The 23,789-nt window shown below is 35.8% G+C and overlaps 1 protein-coding gene across 1 annotated transcript; it reads right to left on the reverse strand.

The window, feature by feature from the left end:
* Positions 1 to 6,517: 6,517 nt before the first annotated feature.
* On the reverse strand, positions 6,518 to 6,934 carry LOC139842461 (uncharacterized). Its single transcript, XM_071832599.1, has one exon. It carries the CDS (start codon positions 6,932 to 6,934, stop codon positions 6,518 to 6,520), a length of 417 nt encoding a protein of 138 aa, XP_071688700.1.
* Positions 6,935 to 23,789: the final 16,855 nt, after the last annotated feature.

The following is a 23,789-nucleotide window of genomic DNA, read 5'->3' on the forward strand; positions in this document are numbered from 1 at the left end:
GCAACATTTACGATTGATTCTTGAACTTTTAAGAAAAGAACAACTCTACACAAAATTTTCTAAGTGTGAGTTTTGGCTTAGAACCATACAATTCCTTGGACATGTTGTAGATAGTAATGGAATACATGTCGATCCCGCTAAAATCACCGCTGTTCAGAATTGGGAAGTGCCAAAGACTGCGAAGCATATTCGCCAATTTTTGGGACTTGCCGGTTACTACCGAAGATTTATTAAAGATTTTTCTCTTCTTGCAAAGCCTCTCACCAAGTTAACTCATAAAGGAAAGAAATTCGAGTGGTCCGAAGAACAAGAGTCTGCGTTTAAGATTCTGAAAGAGAAGTTGACCATTGCTCTGATCTTATCTTTACCTGAAGGTTCCGACGATTTTGTTGTCTACTGCGATGCCTCGAAACAAGGGTTCGGTTGTGTTCTAATGCAACGCAAGAAGGTTATCGCTTATGCCTCCCGACAATTAAAGAAACATGAAGTTAATTACACCACACACGATTTGGAGTTAGGGGCTATGGTATTCGCTCTAAAGATGTGGCGACATTATCTATACGGTACTAAGTTTACGATATTCACCGACCATAAGAGTCTTCAGCATGTCTTTAATCAGAAACAGCTAAACATGAGACAGAGACGATGGCTCGAATTGTTAAATGATTATGATTGTGAACTAAAGTATCATCCGGGAAAGGCAAATGTAGTTGCCGATGCTCTAAGTCGAAAGGACGAAGTTACGCGTGTTCGTGCCTTGAATCTTAAGATCAAATCGAATCTCATCTCTCGAATCTGCGAAGTTCAAGTTGAAGCTATCAAACCTACACTTATCGAAGGAGAAGGACCTATAAATTTCGAAAACCAACTGCAAGTTAAGTCCAATGGTACAAGATACTTTGGTAATCGAATTTGGGTTCCTCGTTATGGTAATCTCCTTGAACTAGTCTTGGATGAAGCACATAAGACTAGGTATTCTATTCATCCCAGTTCTAATAAAATGTATCAGGATATGAAAGAGTTCTACTGGTGGCCCAACATGAAAGGCGACATTGCTACTTATGTGAGTAAGTGTCTTACTTGTTCGAAAGTTAAAGTCGAGCACCAAAAGCCTTCTGGTCTTCTAACTCAACCCGATATTCCACAGTGGAAGTGGGATGGTATAGCTATGGACTTTATCACAAAATTTCCTAAGACTGCAAATGGCAATGATACGATTTGGGTCATAGTTGATCGTCTCACTAAGTCTGCACATTTCATACCAATCAAAGAGACTGACAGAATGGAAAAGTTAGCTCGACTCTATGTTAAAGAGATTGTTACTCGTCATGGTGTCCCTACTTCTATTATCTCGGATAGCGATAGTCGATTTACTTCCAATTTCTGGAAATCCTTGCAAGCGTCTCTTGGAACTCGACTCGACATGAGTACAGCTTATCATCCGCAAACGGACGGTCAAAGTGAACGAACTATCCAAACTTTGGAGGATATGCTACGAGCATGTGTTATCGATTTCGGTAAAGGGTGGGATAAACACCTACCTTTAGTCGAGTTTTCTTACAACAACAGCTATCACTCTAGTATTAAAGCTGCACCATTCGAAGCTTTATACGGTCGCAAATGTATATCTTCGTTATGTTGGGATGAACTCGAGGACATATAATTAACTGGTCCTGAACTTATTCATGAAACTTCCGAAAAGATCGTGCAAATCAAGAAGCGTTTAGAAACCGCTCGTAGTCGACAAAAGAGTTATGCCGACCGTCACCGAAAACCGTTAGAATTCCAAGTTGGAGATAACGTTATGTTGAAAGTATCTCCTTGGAAAGGTGTTATCTGCTTTGGTAAACGAAGTAAACTCAGTCCGCGTTATGTTGAACCTTTCAAAGTTATTCAAAGAATCGGTCCCGTTGCGTATCGATTAGAACTTCCAGCTGAACTAAGTCAAGTACATGATGTGTTTCATGTCTCAAATCTGAAAAAGTGTCTCGCCGAAGATACTCTTGTTATTCCTTTGAATGATATCCGCATTGATGAGAAAATGCACTTTGTCGAAGAACCTATAGAGATTATGAAAGAAGAGGTCAAAGAGACTCGTAAGAGCAACATACCTATTGTTAAAGTCCGTTGGAATTCGCGTAGGGGCCCCGAATATACCTGGGAACGCAAAGACCAAATGATACGGAAATACCCCCATCTCTTCCCAACTGTTGATGAAGCAGACGGGAACTCCACTTAAAACTTCGGGACAAAGTTTTCATTAACGGGGAGGTACTATAACGACCCTCATTTTTTTTTTCTTTCCATCTATATAATGCCCGAACAAAAGATTTAAGTAAAATGAATAAACTCTAATTATTAATAAAAGGTCGTTATAAAACATACGAAATTAACGAATGTTAAACGAATAATAAATTTTATTCAACAACGTACGCGTAAGAATTTTTATAAAAAAAAATTATGTCATAACATGATTACATATAAAATACTTACATTACTTTTTTTTAGTTAATATATTATACAATTAACTATATAATAAATACAAGTATATATAAATGTAGTAACATATATAAAACTAATAAAATTATAAAGTAATAATTTAATTAAATAAAAACCACATTTAGTATTTATAATTTTATAAATACCGAATATATATTTATATTTATCAAAATTCGTATTTAATAATTAAATAAAAATAGAAATTAATTTAGTTAACATTTTTAGAACTATGAAATATAAATATTCTATTTTTATAAAAAAATATATATATATATATAAACACCCCATCATGGGCTTCGGCCGATTGTAAAAAAAAAATGTATTTTTATATATAAACTAGATCTAGATCCACTTTTATTTATTTTATTCCTACTTTTAATTTTACTTTTATTTATTTATATTTTGAAATGATGGCATGACTGGCCATAAATACTTTTAATTTTTTTTACAAGACACTAGTTATTTTTTTATAAACTTTTGTATTTTTTATTTTCTCTTTACCAAAAATTGTAACTATAAATACCATAGCCTAGTTCACAAATTTGTACACCAAAAACTTGAAGAATTCTCTCTCAAATCTCTGGAAATTTTTTTTTGTAAGTTCTCTATATTTTTTTTTATAGTTTTATTTCAGTTTTAATTATGTTTTTATGTTAGCCGATTGTTAAATACAAATTAAATTCAAGTTAATTATAAATAAATAAAATAAATACATGATAATTAGTATAAAGTATCATAATGGTTATAAAAATATTTTTATGATTTATATATTAGGAAACTATATTAATTTATATTTAAAAACGAATTATTAAATTATCGGTAAATACATGTAAATGCATAATAAATATTAAAAGAATTTATATAACTGATCTAATAATTTTCGAGTGTCACACATGATGTAAAAACATTTCTGGAACTGAATGTTTGGTTTATTTATCATTTTATATATTTATTTTCTATTTATCATTGTTTTGGTAATTATATGTAAATACATATAAATAGAGATAAATGTTTTTAAATAATGAGAACTATATGTACTGAAGGAAAACAGTTGGAAAACAATTAAAAATGATGTAAAAATTATTTTTAGAATTATTAACTATTTATTTATATTTAATTCTGATTATATACATAAAATAAAACAAAATTTGAAATAAATAGTTAAGTAAGTAATATAAGTATACAAATAATTTTCCTGAGATTGTAATACTTGAACAAACAAGTGAAAATTATAAAAGTTGATTTTCAAAGTCGAATTATATTTTTTTTATTTAATATTATAAATAATGTAAATTTCGAATTTAATATTTAAATATGTAACATATATATATAAATAATTTTCTTGAGTTTAGTACACTTATGGAAGGTCACGAAAAATATAAAATATTTTATTTGAGTTAAATTGGTATTTTATACATAATTAACTATGAATTATTGTAAACCGAGAGCAAAATTTGAAATAAATACTTAAACATCGTAACAATGAATTATAAAATTTTCCTATGTTTATATTGATCAGTAGATCCTAAGAAAAATATTAGATGTGATTTAAAACATATTTATCTATTTAATTGTATTTAGCTCTTAAAACAATAATAGCAAATAATAATTAATGCATAAAAACTAGTATTAATGTATAGAAATTTTTTATAAAGTTTTAAACATGTTACCTTCTAATAAGAAGTCAATAAAATGTTAGTGAGCATTATTAGAAAATTATTAATGCTTATATTGATCTAAAACTTAAATTTAAACTATATATATATATATGTATCCTTACATGTATAATAAATATAAGATATAAATTAAAATACTAAACCCTAAACCTTTAATACTACCTCTAATTACTACTACACTAATTTAACCTACTTATCTAATACTACTATTATTACGTATAGGTATAACTTAAACTTTAAACCTAAAACGTATTGGAAGGGTATATTAGAAGGGTATAGATCTTGATCTTTCTCGGAGGAGTGGACGCTCGAAAGTCTAGGCGGAGAGTTTGGGCTTCCGATTTAAAGGGTCCTGTGGCTCAGAACCCTATGACCTGAAAAGGCCATTCGAATTGAAAGTGTTAGATTGGAAGTTCGTCTAATATGAAAAGCCTTTCCAAAACGAGAAACCTTCTTTAATAAGAAACTTACTAAACATGGAAACTTAGTAAAGGAAACTACACTTAAACATTGATAAATTTATCTTAACAAAGGGTAAAACATCTAAACTATTCTCAACTTATTCTTAGGTTGACTTCTCCGTGCTTCGATCATCCATACTTTCTCTTTAAGGAATACTTTCACTCACCGAATTACTAAGGTGACTTTCATAGCCCCACTCTTATTGCTATAGCACTTTTTATACTTACTGGGGTGAGACACATGCTGCTTTTATACTTTAAACAACTTAGATACAAGTACGAACTTAAACTGTGCTATGACTAGCTTATGCTACTAAGACCCCACAGTGATATTTTTTAATTGCTTTCAGGATAAGGCATTCTTAATTATTGGGGGTAGGCCTATCGGGAGTAACATCCCCGATACACTTGACCGCGATGTCTTTGTATTACTTAATAATGATTTAAACATGGTGATAAGATACTGTCAACTTATCATCGGGGTAATAAAACAAACGTTTAGTCTAAAATATCACGAATCAGTACTACTTTTGGATCTGCGTGATCTACTTTTATAACAAATCTTGTGGTCTAAGAACAAACGGTCAATCATATTTGTTAAACCTATGAATTTCACTCAACCTTTTTGGTTGACACTTTTAGCATGTTTATCTCAGGTACTGAATGATCAGGACCTCTATATCTATTGCTTATGTGATGACTTACTTGGCTAGGATCAAGACTTATCGCATATTTACTTTTCTGCATTTGAACAATTTATAATTCTTGTAACGACATTATTAATCCTTCCGCTGCAATTTGGTTTTATTCATATAGTTATTGTTATCATTTTATAATATGTTGGTATGTATTATGATATTGAATCACATTTCGCCCAAGCCCTAACTGGGGGTACAGAGACTCTTCTCCAAAAACTCAGCATATCTAGCAGTGAAAACCTTGTTTTCTGCTGGATAGTAGAAGTAGTATCCCATCGTTTCCTTTGGGTATCCTACAAAGATACATTTGATAGTTCTGGACTCAAGTTTTTTCGGTGTATCACGCTTCACGTGAGCCTCACAACCCCAGACTTTCAAGTAAGACAGATTTGGGACTTTCCCATGCCATATTTCATATGGTGTCTTGTCTACCTTCTTGGTTGGAACCATGTTGAGAATGCGTGCAGCAGACTCTAGAGCATATCCCCAAAAGGATACTGGTAAAGTTGTTAGACTCATCATTGATGGAACCATGTCAAGCAAAGTTAGATTTCTCCTTTCTGACACCCCATTATGCTGAGGTGTGTAAGGAGGAGTAAACTGTGAGACAATCCCACGATCTCTCAGATGATCTAAAAACTCTTGACTCATATATTCGCCTCCACGGTCAGACCGTAGAACCTTAATGGTCTTTCCGATTTGATTTTCTACTTCATTTTGAAACGCTTTGAACGTTTCAAATACTTCATGTTTATGTTTAATCAAGTAAACATAACCATATCTACTGAAATCATCAGTAAAAGTAACGAAGTACTTAGCTCCATCTCTAGACATTGTTCTAAATGGGCCACATACATCAGTATGAATGAGTCCAAGTAGATCACTCGCCCTTTCAACCTGGTGGGTAAAGGGTTTCTTTGTCATTTTTCCAGATAAACAAGATTCACATATGTCAAACGACTCATTGCCAGTTGACTCAAGAAGCCCATCGTGTTGCAGCTTTGTTATGCGTTTCTTGTTTATATGATCAAGACGACAATGCCATAGATATGTGGAATTCAAATCATGCTTGAATTTCTTAGAGCTACAGTTAAATATAGAACTTTCGTTTGGAACAAGATTATGCATGTCAATTTCAAAAATACCATCTCTAGGAATAGCATTAAAATAAAAAATATTATCCTTAGAAACCGAAATACCATAATCTGTAAATTACATAATTGGCTCTCAACTCTTCCAAGTAAAGCACATAGTTTCGTCTCCAATGACCAATCTGGCCACAATGGTGACAAGCCATGTTCTTTGCGGGATGCTCTTTCTTTGCTGGTGGTGGAATTTTCTTCTTTGGTGTGTAAGCTGGCTTACTCTCTCCTTTTCCCTTTCCACTAGCAGGTTGCGGCTTTATTTTCTGGATTTTACCTTCCTTTATGGTTAAGACTGCCGGAGTCTTCTTTGGTAGCCCCTTTTTAGCTTGCTTAAGCATTGCATGTAGCTCAGGAATGGTTTTTCCCATGCTATGCATATTGTAATTCATTACAAATCCATCATAGTCCTTGGATAGTGAAGTAAGTATCAAGTGCACTCCAAGAACTGGTGGCATAGCATAACCTAGGCGCTCCAATTAATCCAGATAGCCTTTCATCTTCAAGACATATTGGCTAACTGGCTGCCCCAACTCATGTTTGCAAGCGTGAAATGCTTTCACAGTTTCAAACAATTCCTGTTCTGCCTGCTGTTGGAACATCGTTTTGAGTTCCTCAATCATGTCATATGCATTGTAGTCCATTAAGTTCCTTTGGATCTCAGAGTTCATGCTAGCAAGCATAAGACATGCTGCTTCAAGTTGTTCGTTATACTGCTTAGTATAAGCATTACGAACAGTAGCACTGGCAGTTTTCAGGTGGAGCTTCATGTAAAGGATTTTCCAGATGGTGCAACTTCCTTTCAGACTTTAAGACAATCTGAAGGTTTCGATACCAGTCAATGAAGCTGTTACCATTCATATTTTCCTTCTCAAGGATTGACCGTATGGTCATGTTGTTTACGGATTGAATTGCGTTTGGTGTCATCTACAAAATAAACAAGGTTCTTTTAGTATCTTTAATAATTATCCTTTTATAAATTAACTACCCATGTTTTAAAAAAAAACTTATAAAACTATTAATTTTTGTAAAAGGCTAAGATCCACATTGTGCTTCCACCATCACATCAGTTGATCTGCTAGCAATGGTGGATTCAATCGGTAGGCGGCGGGCACCAATTGCGTTACAAGTGCAACTCTTAGATCTTTATGGGACTCACGACATTTAGTGTCTAACACTAGTGTCATGCTGGCATGTTTAGTCCCATCCTTGCCTCGAGTTACGGTCTCACCTCTCAACTCGATTAAGACATCCAATCGTGAAGCGTGTAAAAATTAATCTAGGTCTCACGCATAGATAATGATCACCTTGAGTTATAATTCAACTAGGTCTCACGCATAGTCAAAGAATAACGACAAGTGTTTCAACTGAATTGGACGGCACGACTTAAATTTCGTCGGGTATATTAAACAATTTTAATAATCTTTTAGAAAAATTGTGTTACGAATATTACAAGCATAATATTCGCCTCACAAGTTAAAAATGTTTTAACTTGATTTTAATTATGTTTTGATTTTTGTTGTCACATGGCAAATTATACACAATCACATAACATATAAGATCCAACCAAACAAAATAAAACATAATAAGTATGTGCATAGCCTCAACCAATGAAAATCCTATGCTTGGTCTCACGAGCCATTATGAGAACTAAGCGGTCAACTAAAGGGACAATCACAAAAGTAAACCTTAGAAGCTCCCACTTGCGTCAAGATCTCATGATGACCAAGTGTCCTCCTTCACCGCATCTCTCTCAGCTTTTGTCCATTGACTTTACTGCAAGTGTGTCTTCATGGCCAAATACCGTTCACTTCAAGTCTTTAATCTCATCATGGAGGTTACATTTATTATAAAATAAAATACAACTAATCTAGAATTGTAAATTACATCATTGGCTCTCAACTCTTCCAAGTAAAGCACACAGTTTCGTCTCCAATGACCAATCTGGCCACAATGGTGACAAGCCATGTTCTTTGCGGGATGCTCTTTCTTTGCTGGTGGTGGAATTTTCTTCTTAGGTGTGTAAGCTGGCTTACTCTTTCCTTTTCCCTTTCCACTAGCAGCTTGCGGCTTTCTTTTCTGGATTTTACCTTCCTTTATGGTTAAGACTACAGGAGTCTTCTTTGGTAGCCCCTTTTCAGCTTGCTTAAGCATTGCATGTAGCTCAGGAATGGTTTTTCCCATGCTATGCATATTGTAATTCATTACAAATCCATCATAGTCCTTGGATAGTGAAGTAAGTATCAAGTGCACTCCAAGAACTGGTGGCATAGCATAACCTAGGCGCTCCAATTGATCCAGATAGCCTTTCATCTTCAAGACATATTGGCTAACTGGCTGCCCCAACTCATGTTTGCAAGCGTGAAACGCTTTCACAGTTTCAAACAATTCCTGTTCTGCCTGCTGTTGGAACATCGTTTTGAGTTCCTCAATCATGTCATATGCATTGTTGTCCATTAAGTTCCTTTGGATCTCAGAGTTCATGCTAGCAAGCATAAGACATGCTACTTCAAGTTGTTCGTTATACTGCTTAGTATAAGCATTACGAACAGTAGCACTAGCAGTTTTCAGGTGGAGCTTCATGTAAAGGATTTTCCAGATGGTGCAACTTCCTTTCAGACTTTAAGACAATCTGAAGGTTTCGATACCAGTCAATGAAGCTGTTACCATTCAATTTTTCCTTCTCAAGGATTGACCTTATGGTCATGTTGTTTACGGATTGAATTGCGTTTGGTGTCATCTACAAAATAAACAAGGTTCTTTTAGTATCTTTAATAACTATCCTTTTATAAATTAACTACCCATGTTTTAAAAAAAAAAACTTATAAAACTATTAATTTTCGTAAAAGGCTAAGATCCACATTGTGCTTCCACCATCACATCAGTTGATCTGCTAGCAATGGTGGATTCAATCGGTAGGCGGCGGGCACCAATTGTGTTACAAGTGCAACTCTTAGATCTTTATGGGACTCATGACATTTAGTGTCTAACACTAGTGTCATGCTGGCATGTTTAGTCCCATCCTTGCCTCGAGTTACGGTCTCACCTCTCAACTCGATTAAGTCATCCAATCGTGAAGCGTGTAAAAATTAATCTAGGTCTCACGCATAGATAATGATCACCTTGAGTTATAATTCAACTAGGTCTCACGCATAGTCAAAGAATAACGACAAGTGTTTCAACTGAATTGGACGACACGACTTAAATTTCGTCGGGTATATTAAACAATTTTAATAATCTTTTAGAAAAATTGTGTTACGAATATTACATGCATAATATTCGCCTCACAAGTTAAAAATGTTTTAACTTGATTTTAATTATGTTTTGATTTTTGTTGTCACATGGCAAATTCTACACAATCACATAACATATAAAATCCAACCAAACAAAATAAAACATAATAAGTATGTGCATAGCCTCAACCGATGAAAATCCTATGCTTGGTCTCACGAGCCATTATGAGAACTAAGCGGTCAACTAAAGGGACAATCACAAAAGTAAACCTTAGAAGCTCCCACTTGCGTCAAGATCTCATGATGACCAAGTGTCCTCCTTCACCGCATCTCTCTCAGCTTTTATCCATTGACTTTACTGCAAGTGTGTCTTCATGGCCAAATACCGTTCACTTCAAGTCTTTAATATCATCATGGAGGTTACATTTATTATAAAATAAAATACAACTAATCTAGAAATGTAAATTACATAATTGGCTCAAAACGGCCTCCCAAAATAAAAGATTAAGTTACATCCATAAATGGCCACAAAACAATGGCATCCAAACAACCATAAACATTCAACATCACAACACATACACACGGTCCAGGTTTTCATCGGCTATGCACAATTAAATCATCATAATAATAACATGATCATGACAATAATTATGGCTTGCTCCATGGCACAAGATGCATGTCTTGGCCATGGATAAAAAAACATACAAATATATACACAAGCCAATTAATCAATAACAACCACGCAAAAATATACTAACCGTACAAAAACATAAGAGGCTCATGATACCACTGTTGGTGATTTAGGGTTTTAAGAAAACGATTTTCCCATTAATTATTATCATGTACCATCATATAATATTAATAACTATTTAAGCGGAAGCGTATTAATTAATTATATTAATAACTAAGTCACCAAAAACGGATCCATATGATTTATACGGTTAAATAAATAAATAATAAGAGTGAACGAAGTTTATACCTTTCTTGTAGAACCGGATTGAAGGAAGAGAAACTAACAATCAAAAGTATGATTGCCGCTAGGGTAGTCCACACTACACTTCGAACAACGTCAAACGAATGTACTAGTCCCGTCAAGTAATAAAAATAATCAGAATGATTATTTATTAAGTCGTAAAACTGGAAAAATATTTTCTATTTGCATTCGTTCGTAGCAACACGAGATAAAGCAATTGAGTTTTATTATTCTGTTGAAAACCTTTTGAAATAGTTTTGGGGTTTTGTTTCTTGTGTCTACTAAAAGAATGAAAAGAAAATAAAAACTTTTATGGTTTTCCTCTAGTACCTCCTTTTTCCATGAAACTGTTAAGTTGAATAATTGATTGATTTTCCTTGATTCATACATTACAATAGAGAGTATAAATAGCCAATGATACTAACAAAATACCTAATGGGCTTGCATAATAAAAGGCCCTTATAGAACATGGGCTCAATGCATAAATACATAATATGGATAAATATATCTCCTAACAGCCCCCCGCAGTTGGAGCGGGAGCATTACGAACGCTCAAACTGGTCCTGAACTCAACAAAAAGAACATTAGGAAGGCCTTTGGTGAAGATGTCGGCATACTGATATCGCGATGGAACATGAAGAACGCGCACATGTCCTTGCGTCACAAGATCCCGCACGAAATGAATATCAATCTCTATGTGTTTCGTGCACTGGTGCTGAACCGGGTTACCTGACATGTATACTGCACTCACATTATCACAATACACAACAGTGGCAGAAAATAAAGGACAATGAAGCTCGCGAAGTAGATTCCGAAGCCAGCATGTCTCGGCAACAGCATTAGCAACCTCGCGGTACTCTGCTTCGGCACTGAGCGAGATGGCATCAACTGTCATTTTGAGGACCATGATAGAAGGTTATTACCCAAAAATACACAATATCCTGAGGTCGAGCGGCGAGTACTGGGGCAACCAGCCCAGTCAGCATCTGAGTAGGCTGTCAAAGATGTGGTAGATGATGCAAAGAGTTGTAGGCCGAGATCAAGTGTACCCTGTATATACCGGAGAATCCGCTTAAGTGCAGAAAAGTGCTGCTCTCGTGGGTCATGCATGAATAAACATATCTGTTGTACTGCGTACGCAATGTCTGGTCTCGTGAAAGTGAGGTACTGAAGAGCCCCGGAGAGGCTGCGATATAATGTCGGATTAGCAACCGGTGGACCTGACGCATTAAGCTTGGAGCTGGTTTCGACCGGGGTTCTACTCGGGTGACACCCCGTCATATCTGCGCGCTCTAGAATCTCGGTAGCGTACTTCTTCTGAGATAAAAACATCCCCGAAGAGGTACGAGTAACTGAAATACCCAAGAAATAGTTCAACGGGCCAAGATCGATCATGGAGAACTCCTGGTGTAGAGAGGCAATAACCCGCTGAAGAAAATTTGTCAATGAGGCAGTCAGAATAATATCGTCCACATATAATAAGAGATAAGCAGTATCGGTACCCTGTTGATAAATAAATAAAGAAGTGTCGCACCGACTTTGCTGAAAACCGACACTTTGAGCATAGCCTGCGAATCGCTGGTACCATGCGCGTGGAGCCTGCTTCAATCCATAGAGGGATTTCTGCAGGAGACACACATGATCTGGTCGTGAAGGGTCACGAAAACTTGGAGGCTGATGCATATAGACAGTCTCAGAAAGATGACCATGAAGGAAAGCATTCTTGACATCTAGCTGATGAACGGGCCAGTGTCGAGAAATGGAAAGACTGAGAACAGTGCGAATGGTGGCCGGTTTAATGACCGGGCTAAAAGTCTCATCACAATCAATACCAACCTGTTGGCTGCGACCATTAGCAACTAGTCGAGCCTTATACCTGCTCAAAGTCCCATCAGCATTAAACTTGTGCTTAAACAACCACATGGAGCGAACTATGTTCGTGCCCGAAGGGCAGGGCACAAGAGTCCAAGTACCATTTTTAATTAAAACATTATACTCTTCGATCATAGCGTGTTGCCAATTGGGGTCTTTAAACGCGTGAGAGTAAGAGCTAGGAATGGGAGAGGTGGTGGACACATGAAGATTTAGACATTGTACGAGTTTTGTGGTGCCAAGGCGGTGACGGGTGACCATAGGATGAGTGGAGGAAGTGTTAGTAGTGGTTGGATGTGGTGGGTTTGGTGGATTTGCTGGGATATGAGGTGGTTGTGGCGGTTGTGGTGGAGGTGTAGGAGGTGTGGCATTTTCGAGTGAAGGAGTGTTGTTTTCAGCGAAGCTACGAGAGAACGAGTTAGGTGGTGGATCTAGGAAGTCGTAAGAAGTGGTAGTGGTGGTAGAAGCAGGCGAGGGAAGGGAGGAACTGTATGGAAATGAATTTTCATGGAAGGTAACGTGGCGTGATAATATGACTTTGTTGGTGGAGAGATCAAGGCATCGATAACCTCGATGATTGGATGGGTATCCAAGGAAGATGCATGGAGTAGAGCGGGGAGCGAGTTTGTTGGTTGTGTTTAGATGGGGGTAACATAGACAACCGAAGACACGCAGTGTGACATAGTTAGGTGGAGTTTTGTAGAGTCGTGTGTGAGGAATATCGTAGTTAATGGCAGAAGATGGAAGAAAATTTAGAAGGTAGGCGGCCATGTGTAGTGCCTCTGTCCAGAAAGTTGGAGGTAGGTTTGCTTGAAATAGGAGGGTGCGGATTAGGTTATTTATGGTGCGGATCATTCTTTCAGATTTTCCGTTTTGTTGGGAAGTTTGGGTGCAAGATAAACGAAGTTGAATGCCATTTGATTGGAACAATTGGTGGAGAGGGGTGTTATCGAATTCCCCCCCCCCCCCCTTGATCACATTGGGAAGCTTTGATTTCAGTGTTGAATTGTGTTTTAACGAATGCGCGAAATTGTACAAATATATTGAATACTTCAGATTTATTGCATAATGGAAACACCCATAAATAATGCGAATAATGATCTAAGAAAATAACGTAGTATTTAAAACCACTAAGACTTAAAACTGGAGAAGTCCATAAATCAGAATGAATAATATCAAATGCAGATTTAACATGCGAACTAGAACTACTGAACGGAAGTCTCACGTGTTTGCCAAGTTGGCATGCATGGCAGAACTCGGGAGGTTTCGTTTTATTACAAGCTATGGAATTATTAGAAACAAGACGGCGAAATGATTCAATGCTCGGATGTCCGAGACGTTGATGCCAGGTAGTGGAGGTAGTGAGGAGAGCATGTTGAATCGGTGTAGATGACTGAGGTGTGAACGGGTAGAGATCTCCGGTGCTATCACACCGGAGGAGCATGCGGCCAGTCAAGTAGTCTTTTACAGAAAAACCGAACTCGTCAAATGAAACAGAAACTTTATTATCACGAGCAAAACGGCGAACATAAATAAGATTTTTAACTATGTTTGGTGTAACGAGAACATTAGACAAGTGCAGAGATCGTTTAACATTAGGCAAAACGCTATGACCAGTGTTGACAACGGGGATGTGATTCCCGTCACCAACAACTACAGAAGGATAAATGCAATGATTAAAAACATTACATAAATTTTTAATGCTAGAGGTGAGGTGAGTTGACGCACCAGTGTCCATAGTCCAACCAGAATTACTGTAGTCTGAGGGAGTGTTGGCATTAAATGCCTTTGGTATAAAAGTCTCCTGATGTTGCATTGGACCGAAAAATGGACTGTTACCAGGTGCAGCAAGCCCGTTGAAAAAGGCTGTAGGCCCAATACCGTAATGCTGTCGTTGGGCCTGCATAATTAACAATCAATAGCAAAAGGATGATGAATGATGATGTAGGATAGCAACTTTAATTCTTTTTTTTTTTTTTTTTTTTTTTTTTGATCAATAAGCAAAAAATTAAGAATGATAGGGAGCAATTGAATAATAATAACAAAATATGTTAGCTTTCCTTTGCTCGTCCTTTGATTTCTTTCAGCAAGCCAAAAGCAATAAATAAATTAAATGAGACTTGTGGCAAAAATATGAAACTGATCTAACAAAATAAAAACATAACGTGGCAGTAAGCATCACCAATTTGAATTAATCGAATAACTAATTATTATTGTTGGCATGTGCCTGCGTCAGAAACAAGAAAAGATTGTGACAATAATTATTGAATATTGGATGTGAAGGTAGAAGCGGTTGTTCTTTTTTCTTTTTTTTTTTATTGGTATTGAGATGTGATGGTGTGGATAAAGAGGTGACTGGTGACTAAATAATAGAAGAAAATGAACAAGAACCGATAGAAAATAGGTGTTGGACGGTGGCAATATTGTTGATGCCGCCGTGGATGAAGTGGAAATTTAGGGTAGGATTTTTTTAGTGTGGCTCATGATACCATGTTAAGTTGAATAATTGATTGATTTTCCTTGATTCATACATTACAATAGAGAGTATAAATAGCCAATGATACTAACAAAATACCTAATGGGCTTGCATAATAAAAGGCCCTTATAGAACATGGGCTCAATGCATAAATACATAATATGGATAAATATATCTCCTAACAGAAACAAGACCATATGTATATGTATTTATAATATAAATCGAGGTCGGTGGTTTTCAGAAGATACGACCCAAGGTCGGTTTATTTTCATACGAATCCAAACCAAATATAAACTTAGATATTCTTGTTGACTACGTAATAGATTAATTAATTAAGTAAGTAATTAATTAATAATTAATTCTGATTATTACTTGAATAATATATATTATATATATTATTTATTGACGTCTAGGTGTATATGTGTGTGACCCCGAAGGTCACATAAATTCAGCCATATAATTATGTGTTGTACCCTGCGCATAAATACTACAAAACCGAATTCCCTCATCCAAATGCCCAAGTAACTTGGATCTCTCCCCATTGACTTTCGGGCACCCGAAGCGCATGCCAAACGGCTCTAGACGCGACCAAAGTATTGTCGATATCACATTCATCGACTACTAGTGCCATTACAATTATACTGTTATAAACTATACTTATAAAGTTATTGCACACTTTCCCTTGTTCGTACCAAATAGTGGGCACTGCCACGACTGGTGTATCATTTGAATGATACTTACTGTCACACTTAGCCGGTCCTTCACTGCCTGCACCCGTGTCAAAATTGGCTATGGTCAAAGTCGACATCAAATTGCTAGATGCACCGATCGAGTTTTGGCTTATCAACTTTTGACTATGTTTGAATAATTGAATTGGTCATCAATTGATGAAGTGATCGAAGTTACATGTAGAGAAAGTATAACTAGAAAGATTATAGTTGAGTGATTCATTTTTGTTAGTTGGTCTATGTTTGTTGATGGTGATTAGTGTGAAGAAACTATATGGTTATATAGTGAAGTGGTTTTTGTCTTGTCTTTGGTTAAAATCTATGTTAAATCGTTGAAGAATGCATAAAACAAGCTTGAGTGTGACAAATTAAATACGAAAACAAATGTTTATATTTACTAAAGATATGCCAAAAATTAAATTTAGGATACCATCAAATCGTTGAACGACAAGTGAATCCGAAAAGTGAGGCTTTTTTTTCTTTTCTTTAAAAATCAAGAATTTTTGTGATATAAACAATATGATACAAGAATGTACATTTTGTGACCTACGATCTATGGAGCCCCAATATTGGAGTCCAATACATAAATTATACTGTACAAGCTTAAAGCATTACATCAAAACTATATCTCAAGAAGAAGAAAAAAAGAAAAAGAAAAAAAAAAACCCTTTACCATTTCATTTTGTGTTCTTTCTCTCATCTTCTTTCATTTGATTCTCATGTTTTATCTTCTTCACGTTCAATTTATTATTTCCCTCATTAACTCGTTTATCTTTTTTAGAATTATTGCACCTAATTAGTTAGTTTTATTTGTTGTTGATTACATTCACGTTTTGAGTTCTAATAGGTTTGTTCTTGTTAAGATTGTTTTATAATTATTTAGGCTTTAAAATTGGATGATGTTATATATCGATATACTCCTTACTGTTAGAGTTCCATGGTTTTTAAAATGACAGTGGAGTATTGTTATTTAACTGACGGAATTAGCTTGCTATAGTCTTGTGTTCTTCTAATAAAAATGTTGCTATTAGAATAAACTCCATCTCGAGATCTGAAACTCTCACTTACTTATAATTAGCCTTTTCCAACTCCATTAAACACTGATTCACTAAAGCGCCTTGAATCTATTAGAGGATCACGTATCCGTCGGCAATTTCAACGTCCATCACCGACCGTGGCTCAAAATGGATACTGGCCCACCGTCGATCCATGTCTATTTCGATCAGTACACTGTCGTTGCTACACGGACGTGAGTTTTTTTCTTTTTAAATTATTCTATTTTCTTATTTGTCCACGTCATTTTCGATCTTGAAATGGACACCGAAATTGACACCGAACGACACCTCACTTTAATCAATTGCAAGGTCTATCTTTTACGTTAAAATGGACACCGAAAAATAAACATGGACGCCTCGTGCTCTTAGCCACTGATGTGTGAAAGTGTGTGCTTGTAGTGATTACTTTGTTTCAACTTTTAAATTTATATAATTTTAATTACTTTTCAATTTAACATCCTTACGAGCAACAAAACTCGATCAAAGTAGTATAGTAATTAGTAAGTTAAGGATCGTCCCAAGAGAGGAGGACCCTTTGAATAGTTGTTATTTTTATTTAGTGTATCTCTTAGAAATGAAATATTTAATTATTGGAATATTATCTCCTAGGAAAGAGACAATTATAAGATATATTTGATCAAGACTTTTTATAAGAGTATCTTGTGAAAGATAGAATGAAGATCTGATTAAATTCAAATAATATTAAAAAGATGGTTAACTAGACTTAAGATTCATTAAGGATTATTTTGACATTCAGTAGGTTTCAACTTATATGGATAATCAATAGAATAACAATTTAAGACCGATTGTTATTTCTATACGCATATCAAAATTAATTATCACGTAAGTTCCATCATTAGGACTTAATCATGATTTACTTGTGATGAGGCAAACCTATCAACTAAGTGGGAATACAGAGCTAATATCTTAGCTTAATTGAATTCATATAATTGCATAGTAAATGTCATCTAAGTTTTATGATGAGAACAAAGACAACATTCAATCAGACTGACAAATAGATAAGCAAATAAACCTAATCAGATTCAACATTAGTGATGTTCTAATATTTAGTCTTAATCAGATTCTTATGCAATTGGACATATAAATTCACATAAAACAAGGGTTCTTTTAATCAAGCCTAACAATTCAATTACTATATAAGTGCAATTAATAATCATCTGTAAATTACTACTATTAATTCTCAACTAGATGTCATGCAATTTAAACACTTTTTCAAATATGATTAATCTTGAAAGTTGGATAAATCAAGTAAACGAGTACTTAAAATTAATGATGTGTTAACCCTAGATTCCAATTTACTTATTCATTAAGCATGGCAATAAACCTTTAAATAATAGCAACGGATAAATAGATTCAAATAAATTATAGAAACCAGATTCCAACAATTCTGGTCAAGACCAGGAAACTGCCAAAATATTCAAACAGAGTCGTCGGCTGTCTGGACTACAGCCGTCAGCTATAACTGACAGAACCAGTGGCTTTAACAATTTTAATCCAGAATTCATCTTTTCGTCCAGTTCATGGTTGGAGACGAATATAAAAGCACGTAGTTGAAATTAAACATAATTAAAAAGATGAAAATAATTTAAATAAGAAAAAGTACCTTAAAAGCAAGAATGGTATAACTTGAATTAACTTGAAAGTAATCTTGAATCCAAAAGCAATTACAAAAAATCTTAAAATTAGCTTGTAACCCTAACTAAAAACTAAAATATGTAAATTTGAGGTGGAGAATATCAGATAAAAGTACAAAAGTACCCCTAAAACGGGCAGATTCAACATCTATTTATAATTTTCAAAAAACGCCACCATAGCCGTCGGCTTCATAGGATATAGACGGCGGCTATAACCTTTTGAACATTCTTGATTTGCAGCTGCTTGATCACCAAGTTTCTAGAGCTGCACATATTTCCATAATTAGCTCCGGAACTGTCGACTTTATAGGTATAGCCGGCGGCTATCTTCAATTTGTGTTTATATATATATATATATATATATATATATATATATATATATATATATATATATATATATATATATATATATATATATATATATATATATATATATATTAGCATGAGGTTCCTTAATTATCTTGACATGGGCTTTACGTACAAGAAACAGATCTTCACAACCGACGGCTCTCTATGTTGAAGCCGACGGCTTTCTTGATTTTTTTACTTATTCTTCAAGTTCTTCATTTTTTGTCACTATTCTGGAATTTTCTGAAATTTACCTCTATAACAAGCAGCTGTGTTGACATTAGCTGGCATTTTGATTCCTTTTCTGCAATTTTACGGTTTTTGTCATGTTTAGCACATTTTCTAAACAAAACTTAAAAATACATTTTTACATGAAATATAACAATTTAGATAAGAAATTTAAATAAAATGACGATTAAATACAAAGGTACCGCCTTGAAATGCTTATGAAATATGTATAATTTAAGCGTTACCAAATTTTTCACACTTAAACTATACTTGTCCTCAAGTAAACAAAACTTTGTTTAAATTAAAAAATGATTTAGACTTTGATCAAAAAGATTTTCTTTTCATTTCATCATACTTTTGAAGAAATTATAATTTTACCTTTATTTTCACCTTAGTAATATATCAAAAGAATATTAATATGGATATTTTATCGGAATTGACTAACCAAGGTAGTCATGACACGAATAATAATTGGTTTGAAAGTAATTAGAAATATTAAATCAATTTAACTTCATAAGGTTTAGTAATCCTAACTTAACACAAATTTGTACAAAGATAAATCAAAATAATCTTACAATCACGTCTTAAGTTTAAATGGGCACGTCAATTATAGCTCGATTTGTATCTATATTTGTTGTAAGATCATGCTGTTCAAGTTAAGTGGAACGCCGTCCAAAGTTATGGGACGCCATCCAATTGTGAAGAGCTGGACGCCGTCCAGTATTTTGGACGCCGTCCAGATGTACTGACGGGCCAGCTGTTGGATTTTAGAGATTTTAAAGGGGTAAATTAGTAATTTCACATGGAGGCCGACTTTAAGGCCCCAAAGATCAGTTGGTGGGTGCCTTTACACTATTTCCATCTACCTTATCCTTTTCCACTTAAATTCTAGAGAGAGAAAGCTTTAGTGTGAGAAAACTCAATCCAAAGAGGAAGAAGCTAGATTCGGTTTTAAGCTCGAGTTGTAAAGTTGTTCATCTACTTCCTAGCTACGTTTTGATTGTGGTGGTAAGTCTCAACCTTGATTTCCTTACTTTAATTGTTTAAGGGTTAGGGTTTGAGGTTAGTGATGAACTTAAAAACCCATTTGTTGGTGATTTGGGGGTTTTTGGGTAAGATTGGGTCATGAGGATTCAAAGATGACTAACCTAGGGTTTTGAAATGATAAATGTGTTTAAGTGTCTTAATTGGTTGGTTAATTACTAGCACATTTAGAGATTTAGTAAATGGGTGATATTTGGGTATGTTGGTGACCCAAATGGGTGTGTTAACCTTGAAATGGGTCAAATGAGCCTTTGATGACCTAAGTTGTTTAATGAGTGTAAAAATGCGATAACCTTGTGTTAATAAGTGAATTAAGACCAAAATTTGGCTAGTGTTAGGGTTTGGTGAAGATGACCTAATGATTAGGGTTAAGTGTGCAAATGGGTTGAAATTTCGCTATGGGTCAATATGACACTAGAATGGTGAGTAAGTTGGTTGACCAACTCAATTGTATGATTGATTATATACATGATGTAATAGGTACGTCGCGTTGAAGGTTGTGAGCTTAATTAACTCACCAAAGGCGATAAGGTGAGTGGAATAATTATACATGTATGTATGTAATGTATTTACTTGTAATGTATTTACTTGTGCGAAATGCGATGTGGGTTTTAAGTTCGGGTATGCGATACCACAACGTGTTGGCATAGGATGAGGGTTTAAAGTTCGGGCGTTCGATACCTCATCTTCATGTGTGGCATGTGATATGGGTTAAAGTTTGGGCGTTCGATACCATATCATATGTATGTGTGCGGGCGTGAAGTGTGGGTTTAAAGTTCGGGCGTCGATACCACATTTTACGTGATGGGTGGGTTTAAAGTTTGGGCGTCGATACCACCCAAGGGACTAGTGATGCATACTAGTGGCGTCTGTGTGGCTAATGGTTCATTCGCGAGAATCGTTCCCTTTGTATTTTGGTTAACCATGGTTATGTGTTGTAGTGTAGCATTTTATATTGTTCGTGTTATATGCTATTGTTGTGCTAGCTTGTGTTTTTGGAGATTTAGCATTTTACTTGCGATGGTATGCTAAATAGTTTGCTAGCGTGTATGCGGTAATTGTGTAAGTGATTGCAAGTAAGTAGGTTATATATATATGTATAATTATTGCATTCACTAAGCATTGCTTACCCTCTCGTTGTTTACCTTTTTAGGTTCGGGCTTGGATAAAGGCAAGGGTATTCGATTGGATTAGTGGCCTCCCGCTTTGTTTTGATAGGGGACGCTTTTGGGAAAGGATAGTTTTTGAAGTTTGACCAAGATATGGGTAGTTTAACCCCAAACACCATGCTCTAGGTGTCGTTTGGAATTTAAACTCTTATGGTCGAAACTTGTATTTTTGAACGAAATTCGTAAAATGGTCGATGTGGGCCTGATGATGTAAAACTCGGTTTTATTGTGAAAACTTCTTAGTTTTACCTATTATGAAGTATTGTGATAATTGGTTTCGTGAAAAAGTGTCGGGAAGCGGGTTTTCCGCTCGCGTGAAATTGGAAAACAGATCAGTAAGTTTCAGTTCATTTGGACGTAGTCCAAGATGCTTGGACGCAGTCCTGGCCTTCATTACTGGACGCCGTCCAGATAACTGGACGTCGTCCAGATAACTGGACGCCGTCCAGATACACTGATTCAGAATTTATTTTTTAAGGTGTGTTTTTGGTATAACGAAGTCGGGTCGTTACAAGTGGTATCAGAGCCAGGTTTAAGGAATTTAGGCGACTTGAGATAGGTACCTAGACTTAGACTTTATCGTGTATGCACTTTATGCGGGACTTGTAGGATTTCGGGTCGGACCGGGATTGGTTAGAGCCTAGGTTTATGTGAACTAACCTTGCGCTAATTGTTTCGTGTTGTATTTGCAAACATCAAGCGAGATAGACGTTGTACTAGCAAGTTAACGCGACGTGCTCGCATAACAATGACTAGCTACCATTGTTATGGGTTCAAATCGTGTCAAACAAGCGATGTACGATGATTGTTGAGCAATATGGGGCGGTGTGGTATATATGTGTCATGTATTATCATTTCGTGGTTTAACCTATTTTGTTTTATAGAATGAAGATGAGAAATAGACACGACACCAATGACGGAGGCCCGAGCGAGGACTCCGAATTCACGGCCAACGTTGAGGCCATCTTTAAACAGCAAAAAGTGAAATTTCTTGAGGATGTCTGAAAGGTTTTCCAAGAGTCGGTTGATAGGCAAGTAACTGAGTTAATAAATGAGCGGATGAATGCCGCGATCGAAGAGGCACTCGAGGCTCGAAACATTTATCCACGTGGTGAAGGAGGTGATGGTAATGGTGGACATGGGAAGCGAGACTTCCATTATAAGAACTTCAAGGATGCTCAACCTCCTATGTTCAATGGGGTGAGGGATCCGTTGAAAAGTACGTGTTGGATCTCCGACATCGAGGGGGCCTTCCGTACCGCGGAATGTCCTCCCGAGAAGAAGACAAGGTATGGTTCTAGCATGTTGCGTGAAGAGGCAAAGTTGTGGTGGGATGATAAAATTCAATTGTATGGGGAAGAGCAATGTATGAGCTTGTCGTGGGAAAAGTTTAAAAGGGAATTCTTCAAAGAATATCGAACTCCTACCGACCTTAATAGAATCCGGGACGAGTTGCACAATTTGCAACAAGGTTCTATGGACTTGGTTACTCTCAGGTCTACCTTCTTGGCAAAGACTCGTTTTTGTCTGGAGTATGTTGGTGATGATCAAAAGTTGATGCAAGATTTCTATCGTACCATGAGCGATGAGTTGAAGAGTAAGATTAGACGGGGAATGGCTAAGTCCGTTGATGAGTTATTTGAATTGGCCCGGGGTTTCGAACCGGAGGTTCCAAAAAGAAGTGATTTCTCTTTTTCTAAGAGGAAATTTGAAGATTCGAGTCATTCAAACTTTTCAAGCAAGAAAAACAAGAAGGGTTCCGAAAGTGTTAATAGTGTGAAGAAGGGTGGTTCCGGAAGTTTTTTCCCTACTTGCTATAATTGTGGGCAAAAGGGTCACATCTTGTAACATCCCGCATTTTTCCGTTAAATTATTTTAACGCCCGTCTTTTTATTTTATATAATACTCTTCGTATCTTGATTCGTATCTTCCGTTACTTAGCGTTTCTAATATTCACGTTGTTTAATTTTAACATCTCTCGTTTACTCTAGCGTATTTAAAATATTTCGTTCGGCCAATTCCCGCACCCGACTACAAACTTGAGGGACTAATCGTTACTAGTGGCCAAAGTGGTGACTAGGTCAATTAGTCAACCACTTCACCACCACTCATTCATTCACTATCTCTTTCTCTCTTCCTCCTACTTCCACTTTTTACTCTCAACTTCCAAATCCATTCAATCATCATCTAAATTCGATCTAGGAAGCTCACAACAAATTCGATTACATATTTGGAATCCTCTCTTCACCCTCTACAACTTGATACCAACTTCATCTCATTTGGGTAACTTTCTAAAAACTCTAGATTTCATGTTCTTCATGTACTTGACTTAAAAGTGTGTTAATTAGTGTCTAACATGAATATGCGTTTGGTTTGTTCGATTTTGTTGTTTTGAGTAACTAGCATGAACTCTTGAAATGAGTTAGTTTAATCCTTGATTTTAGTTGATTAAATGTTGTTAGATGTTAAACCTCATGTATTAAATGTGTTACTAGCATCATTTGCTTCGTTTTGGTATGTTGGTTGACTTAG

Source organism: Rutidosis leptorrhynchoides, chromosome 4 (assembly GCF_046630445.1).
Source record: "Rutidosis leptorrhynchoides isolate AG116_Rl617_1_P2 chromosome 4, CSIRO_AGI_Rlap_v1, whole genome shotgun sequence".
NCBI lineage: Eukaryota > Viridiplantae > Streptophyta > Magnoliopsida > Asterales > Asteraceae > Rutidosis > Rutidosis leptorrhynchoides.

Coding starts and splice junctions, on each gene's coding strand:
- LOC139842461 (XM_071832599.1), bottom strand. CDS start 6,934: ATGCCACCAGTTCTTGGAGTGCACTTGATACTTACTTCACTATCCAAG.